The sequence below is a fragment of the Carassius auratus genome, unplaced genomic scaffold, assembly GCF_003368295.1.
Source record: "Carassius auratus strain Wakin unplaced genomic scaffold, ASM336829v1 scaf_tig00215206, whole genome shotgun sequence".
Lineage (NCBI taxonomy): Eukaryota > Metazoa > Chordata > Actinopteri > Cypriniformes > Cyprinidae > Carassius > Carassius auratus.
In genome coordinates, this window is record NW_020527983.1 from 52,501 (window position 1) to 60,349 (window position 7,849).

The 7,849-nt window shown below is 38.8% G+C and overlaps 1 protein-coding gene across 1 annotated transcript in view; it reads right to left on the reverse strand.

Moving 5' to 3' along the window:
* The window catches only part of LOC113093988 (NLR family CARD domain-containing protein 3-like), an 8,889-nt gene extending 1,840 nt beyond the window's left edge, over positions 1-7,049 (reverse strand). Inside the window, exons 1-7 of the mRNA XM_026259621.1 lie at positions 7,009-7,049; positions 6,601-6,667; positions 6,405-6,521; positions 5,980-6,087; positions 5,805-5,865; positions 5,393-5,585; positions 3,458-5,219 (exon numbers count right to left, since the gene is read on the reverse strand). Coding sequence (XP_026115406.1) covers positions 3,458-5,219; positions 5,393-5,585; positions 5,805-5,865; positions 5,980-6,087; positions 6,405-6,521; positions 6,601-6,659 — 2,300 coding nt within the window. The 5' untranslated portion in view covers positions 6,660-6,667; positions 7,009-7,049. The remainder of the gene's footprint in view (positions 1-3,457; positions 5,220-5,392; positions 5,586-5,804; positions 5,866-5,979; positions 6,088-6,404; positions 6,522-6,600; positions 6,668-7,008) is intronic.
* Positions 7,050-7,849: the final 800 nt, after the last annotated feature.

The window sequence follows — 7,849 nt, forward strand, 5'->3', positions numbered from 1 at the left end:
TGTGAGGGAAAAGCTTAATGTGGTTTAATCATAAAAATCAATCAGGAAAAGTTTTTTCATGCACTCAGTTGTAGCATGCAGTCCAGGATGGTCCCAGAGCATGAGCGGGAGCTTTTTGATCAAATAAATGTGTTGTCACCTGACACCTGGCCCTCTCCAGTGCCACAGCTGTATGGAGAACAAGAATTGAGGCAGCTGTGTGATAGTCTGCCAATGAACTACTGTAGTGTCAAACAAGGTTTCAGGGACTACAAGGAAAACCCAAACATGGCAATTAAAGAGGGTCTTCTGAAATTAAAACACACAGTAGATACACTGGCTGTGAGCACAGCTGAATGTGAAAGGGGATTTTCAGCGATGAATATTATTATTACACCACTGAGAAATCAGCTGAAGATGGTCAATGTGTCCTCTTTGATGTTGGTAAAGTTAGTGGGTCCACCACTAGAGATGTGTAACCCAACTCAGTTTGTTAGGAAGTGTGTGATGACAAGGAGGTCAGCAGACCGTGCTGTCTGTAGACAAAGACAGCATAAACCAGAGGAGCCTACATTTACTCCTATTTGGAAGCTGATGAATGCATGAATTGTAGTATGTGAATAAGTAAATGTGATGTATTTAAAGTGTAAACTGTTACGTCTGCACACGTCACACGTCTGCACAAGTGTTGTTCGGGTTGTTTCATAATGCATTGTACTGTAAAAATAGACCCTTTGGTGTAAAACACATTAAGTCATTTTATGGCTAATCTTTAATGATGACCACCGTAAATAAGGGTCCCCCTTCCCTACAAAAGCCAATTTAACCACTGACTGTAGTTACCATGTTCTGAACATCACATCCTGTCTTTTCCCCCAGATCTAATATATCTAACGTTAGATGGTTCAATAAAAATACTTGGACTTTATATCTAAAGATTACCTCAACTAAGCACCAGCAAGCTTGTTAGCTTGACAGTTAGCATCAGCTAACAATATTTACTTATTTTCAGTTTGTTATGAAGAAACATTCATATCTGTCTACTCGGCTAGTTAATCCAAACTATTTAAAAATGTATACTGTTGATAAACAATATGAAAACAGACGTCACATAGGGATAATAAAGCTGTTGTCGTTAATTTGTGTTATTTTAATGTTTCGTGTTTTTTTTTTTACCTAAAACATGAGTGACACTGATTGATGTGTCAGACTTCACGCATTTCAGTGGACTTGAATAGATCACTCTTTACAGCGGATTTAGATCACAAACAACTGACAGTTTTGACCTAAATATAATTTTCAGTTTCAATAATTAATCCCATAATTCGACATTAATAACTTACTTTTAGCAGCATCAGTCGCGCGCTCACAAGATCTCCCGGTTGTGAATTCAGTTCACTGGAGACTCGCACTAAACGGTTCATTTGAATCAGTGAGTTGTCGACTCGAGAACAGCAGCAATCGAATCATTCTAATTCCTGAATGAATCGTTTGGTGCCATTTGAGAACCGATTTAAAAGGTTCATTGAAAAGAATCAGTTCACCGCTTGAATCAGACACCGCTTCTGCGTCTCAGAGCACGTGATATATTATAAGGAGTAAAAATATGTTTGTTTTTTTAAATGTAGAGAAGTAAAAGCAGTGGTGTAGATTAAAAAAGTCAAATAATATCTTTCATCTTGCATTTGGGATTGAGCGAGCGAACCTTGTTCACAGAGGCTACTTATACTAACTTCCTACTTTATTAACTTTCTAAAGCGTTACATTTAGTGGTAAAACAAGTCAAAAAATGCTTACAATAGATGGATCTGGTCTGGATCTGCTCTTGCTCACTCACAACTCTCTGAAGCAGTGTTGCCAAGTCTGCTTATTATAAGCGACTTTGGGCTTGTTTTTGTGCAAAATCGCTTACAAATATTGGTAGTCGCTGGTCACATTTTTTTGGGCTTGTTTCTAAAGTGTAGTTGCTTATTTTGGGCTTGATCCCAGCTCCATAATAAGTTGTCAAGCAGATATTTTCTATATGTTATTTAAACATAGGAGTTTGTCTAGCCTGTTCTCTCTGTCCCTCCCCTTTTCCCATACACACAGGAGACATCAGAGCTTTTTCCCACCCACATCCTGCTTCTAATTGACTCTGATCCAGATGGCAACGAGTACTAGCCAATCAGAGGCAGAGCAGGGCCACCTGTTTTTTTTTCTGGTTAGGAAAACGTCGTGAGTGACGTAAACTTTAAATAAATGTGCGCGAGTTGCGACAGATGGTGACTGAATGGACTGTAGGAGAGTTTTTATTATGCAATAATAAATAAAGAATTTGTGAATTCAGGATGATATTCATTTGTGTGTGCAAATTTTAATTATCAGCTGTTTACTGTGTATATAATGGACTCTGTACATCAGTCTATATTTGATATCCCATCAGTTTTCTAATGTTAAATAGTGTTAAAAGGTGGTTTAACTCCCAGTTTACCAATCTGTCCACATGGATGTAAAGTGACAATCTGTACCCACATTTTAAAATCGGTCCCCACGGATTGTAAAACCGTGCACACAGTTTATTTATTTTTGTCTTCCCAGAACCTAGGCGGGCTCCTCAGAAAAAGTCGCTTGTTTTGGGCTTGTTTTCACAGGCCCGGTTGCTTATTTGTCTCGCGAGATCTGACAACACTGCTCTGAAGACATCTTTCACTTCGGAAGCGTCTCGCAGCGATCACAACGGCCGCTAAACATCATGAATTATACATGAAGACATTCATATGAGGATTTTAGCAGCAAATTAGTCAATCGGAGAACAAATTGTATTTTCGAACATGAAACATTTACCCAGGTCCGGACCTCGAGGAGAGAGAGTCTAGAATCATGATCGAGTCAAAGTTACTCAAAACAAACTACTCCAGGAAAGAACAGATACTTGAAAAATTAACTTAAGTACAGTAACGAAGTTAAAACTACTCCGTAACTGACCACCACTGGTCATGAAACTATACAAGATAGCCTTATCCATGTTAATATATTTATATTTTTAACATTTTTTTTCTGGAGAAAAAATAAAATAAAATAAAAAAAAAGAGTAAAATGGCATTACCATAAATGACTGTCACATGATTACATGCATCTGTTGTTCTTCAAGTGGCTTTGACTAAATATATTTTCCTTTTTCCTCAGTTTTACTAAGAAACATTCTCTAATAATTTAATTGAACTGGATTATGATACTGATGATCTCAATCCAATATTTGTAAAATCAGAGACACAACCCTGTTCCTGAAGACACCTCAACTTTGCAGAGTTTGGATGAATCTCTCTTATCAAACACACTTGATTTCAACTCATCAGATCATTAGTAGAGCGATCTGTGATGTTAGCTGTGTGTGTCAAATAAGAAAGAGCTCAAAATATACAGAAACAGTGAAGAGAAACACAGGCCTTCTGTATAAAATAAAGTCAATAAAACAAAGACACGGTAAAATACTCACTTAATCTTTCTAGATGCTTTGATCACTGGCAGCAGCCTCAGAAGACATTCTTCTGAATGATGATATTTCCTCAGTATAAACTCATCCAGCTCTTCTTCTGAGTTCAACAGCACAAACACCAGAGCCGACCACTGAGCAGCAGACAGAGAGACTCCAGAGAGACGATTGTAACCTGTTCTGCTCAGGTATGTTTGTACTTCCTGCTCTAGTGAACGATCATTCAGTTCATTCAGACAGTGGAACAGATTGATGGATTTCTCTGGAGAGGGATTCTCCCTGATCTTTTGTTTGATGTATGCAGCTGTTTCCTGATTGATATCAGAGCTGCTTACTGTCTTTCTCAGGACGCCTTGTAAGAGAGTCTGATTAGACTCTAGAGAGAGACCGAGAAGGAACCGGAGGAAAAGATCCCAGTGTCCGTTCTCACTCTGTAAGGCCTTGTCCACTTCTCTCTTCAGTAAACTGCTCATTGGTGACCTGAACACATTCTTCAGTCCTGTGTTTAGTTCAGAAGAGGACAGCAGCTTGAATAAAGCAGCAAGAAACTCCTGAATACTCAGATGAACAAAGCTGAACACCTTCCCCAGCTGCAGTCCAGACTCCTCTCTGAAGATCTGGGTACAAACTCCTGAGTACACGGACACTTCTCTCACATCAATGCCGCTCTCTTTCAGGTCCTCCTCGTAGAAGATCAGGTTCCCTTTTTCCAGCTGTTCAAAAGCCAGTTTTCCTAGAGACAGAATAGTCTTTCTAGCCTGATCAGGATCGATTTCATATTTCCCATCATACTTCTGTGTCTTCAGTTTGGTCTGAAAGATCAGGAAGTGTGTGAACATCTGTGTGAGAGTCTTGGGGATCTCTGCACTCTCTGCTTTACCCATCATCCTCTCCAGAACAGCGGCTGAAATCCAGCAGAAGACTGGGATGTGACACATGATGAACAGACTTCTTGATGATCGGATGTGTGTGACGATTCTCTCAGCCAGACTCGGATCATTTATTCTCTTCCTGAAATATTCCTCCTTCTGAGGGTCGTTGAATCCTCGTACCTCTGTGACCTGGTGGACACACTCAGGAGGGATCTGATTGGCTGCTGCTGGTCGAGAGGTGATCCAGAGGAGAGCAGAAGGAAGTAGGTTCCCCTTGATGAGGTTGGTCAGCAGCACATCCACTGAAGCTGATTCTGTCACATCAGACAAGCTCCGACTGTTTTGGAAATCTAGACGCAGTCGACACTCATCCAGACCATCAAATATGAACATGACTTTGTAGTCCTCATAATCTGCTGACTTTAATTCTTTGGTTTCTGTGTGAAGGTGGTTTAGAAGATCCACAAGACTGAGATGTTTCTGTATCAAGTTCAGCTCCCTGAAAGGAAGTGGAAATATGAAATGAACGTCCTGATTGGCTTTTCCTTCAGTCCAGTCCAGAGTGAACTTCTGCACAGAGACTGTTTTTCCAATTCCAGCGACTCCTTTAGTCAGCACAGTTCTGATGGGTTTGTCTTGTCCAGGTGAGGGTTTAAATATGTCATTGCAGTTGATTGGTGTCTCCTGTGTCTCTGGTCTCCTGGACACTGTCTCAATCTGTCTCACCTCATGTTCATTATTGACCTCTCCACTGCCTCCCTCTGTGATGTAGAGCTCTGTGTAGATCTCATTCAGACGTGTTGAGTCTCCATGATTGGACAGTCCTTCACTGAGTCTCTGATATTTATCCTGTAGTCTGGATCTGAGTTTTTGTTGATACACAGGCATCAGTTCTGAGCAAAGGAAATAATTGTTGTTATTGACAGAGCAATATTTTAGAAATGTATTTTTAGGTTTGATTTATTAGATATTAGATTGTGTGGTGACATTCAGGAACATTAGTGACTGAAGACAGAAGGTTGATAATAAAAACACAGGCTATAATCTGCTGATCCAGAGCTCTTACTGGTCTGTAGTGTGTCAGCGAGGTCTGTCTGGTTCATCTTCCTCAGGAGGAGCAGTGTGATCTTCAGAAGACCCTCTCTGACTCTGTTATGACCCTCATCATCATAACGGTCTCTTTCAGAGCATTCTGGGTAATCTGGACTCAGTAGTCTCTTAAAGCTTTTTAACTCAGAGATGATTTTGTGCTCAAGCTCCTGAAATCATAGTAAATATTCAAACAATAAACCTGCATTCAGTCACAGAGAAGGTGAACCAAAGGATCATAGTGGCCTATAACTTATCTTACGAGTGTGTAGGAAATAAAATATGAATATTACAGATAGAATTTAACATTTAGTACTTTTACCCAGAGGGTCATTGTGTTGGATGGACACACACACACACACACACACACACACAGACACAAAACCAACCTTAAAAATGGAGTCTAATTTCTTCTTTGCTGTATGTGATTCTCGTCCTTTATGTTTTTGACTGTAGTTAGACAAATATTGAATATTTTAGTAATAATGTATTTAAAACACATCAGTAAATTAATGAACATCATGAATATCATATATTTTTCTTATACTGTAAACTACACAACACCTCAGATCAGCAGATGTGTCTCCCGAGCTGAAATAAATTGGTAGACCCATTGAGGCGTCACTCTTGATGGACACACAGCTGGGTTCAGGAGATTCATTCTGACACAGACTGAAATATAACAGAAATACAAACTGTTTCTGTAAATCACACTCTGCTCTGACAGAAACACATTCACTGTTTCAATCTCCCTTTAATGTTCATCTTTCACTTGAGGAGTCTGTTGTGACTTGAGAGTTAAAATATTAAATTATTTTCTATGAATAAAAGGAATCTGCCCCATGTGCTCTTTTCATTCATATATTATAGAATAAAATACACAAATACACACATAGACACAAAAAACATCCAGCAGCAACAGAGACAGCTGGTGACAATATCCATAACACACCACAGCTACAGTAAATATGAGACTCATAATATCTCACCTGGACTCAACAGAAGAGTCTTCCTCTCTGCAGAGATCTGAAACATCCATCGCTGGGTTTTTCCTCACAGACACATCCATGTGTTCAGATAAATCTGATTCACGCCCCTGAATCTGACTATAAATGAAAATGATATTGTAGTGTGCATTTATCGTTTCTGAACATTAAAAATGTGAAACATTTCAGGTTTTCTCACCTCTTGACTGTCTTTATCTGTGTGTCATGTTCTTCAGAGAGATTCATTCTGGAGGCCATGGTTTCATCTAAAAGCAGATCCAGATGTTGATCACAGAGTCAGTTACGAATCAGAGATTAATCAATCTCAGTAGTCAGACCACAGCAATGACTTGAAAAAGTCAATGATCAAAATGAAAGTGTATTCTCGACATTACACATAATCAAATTATACACGAACAGCATAACTAATTCAGACAAACACTGTGTTAAAATGAAAGTAAAAGTTTAATCTGACGATTTACAGACTCTGTGTTTTATCTGCTAGTGTCATTTAAACAAATATCTGACACTGCTTGTTGTACTTCACTTTAAACCAGTCAGGATTGATTTTGGCTATCAAAGATGATTGTTAAATCGTGATACTCACTGTGTTTTTCTCTCTTAATGTAGTTTACTTCCTCATACGACAAAACAGACCCGCTGTAATAGTTTCACTTTCATGAGTCAACTGACAAGGAGGAGTTTAAGTGTCCAAAACAACACATAAAGGGTTATTTCCCCTGAATATTGTATTTCATTCTTTATTATTTAGAGTTATATAACCCATGAATGTATTTCCTCACAGTCTGTACTCTGAGTGTTGTTTATATAAAGGTGGTCTCTCGTAGCTGACAGCTGAAGGTCTGGAATCTATGGCAGCTTTCATTGGACAAGGCCTGCACATGAAGCCGTTTGACTGACATGTACAACAACCAATCACAGTTTGTTTCGTTTATAGTCACTTTTTGAGGGCGTTCCCACCAATGCTGAACAAGTCAATAACAGACCGGTGTGTAAAACTCTCAGACGTATTTTAAAGATTGTATTCCCGGTACTTTAAATATTTTCGTGTTATCACTATATCGGAGACAAGCTAGCTTTCCCAAGGCAGACGAACTCAGTGTATCGCAGCACCTTCTGCCTGGAACCTTCTTCAGAAATCACTGAAAATGACTACCTTTATTTCTTATAGACAGTTTGTTTCAACTCTGAAGAATGTGGAGCAGGTGAACACTGGTCAGTGTAATTGTTCATAAAGTTATATTAAGCCTTATTCAGCACTGGGTCTTGTGATATATTTATATATATGTATGTGTATTTGATGTGGGTTTTTTATATGTTGGAAACTGTTCCTTATGTTTGTTTTTTGTTTTGTTTTTTTGTTTTTTTTTTTTGCTGCATCTTGGCCATGTCTCTCTTGTAAAAGAGATTTTAATCTCAATGAGTTT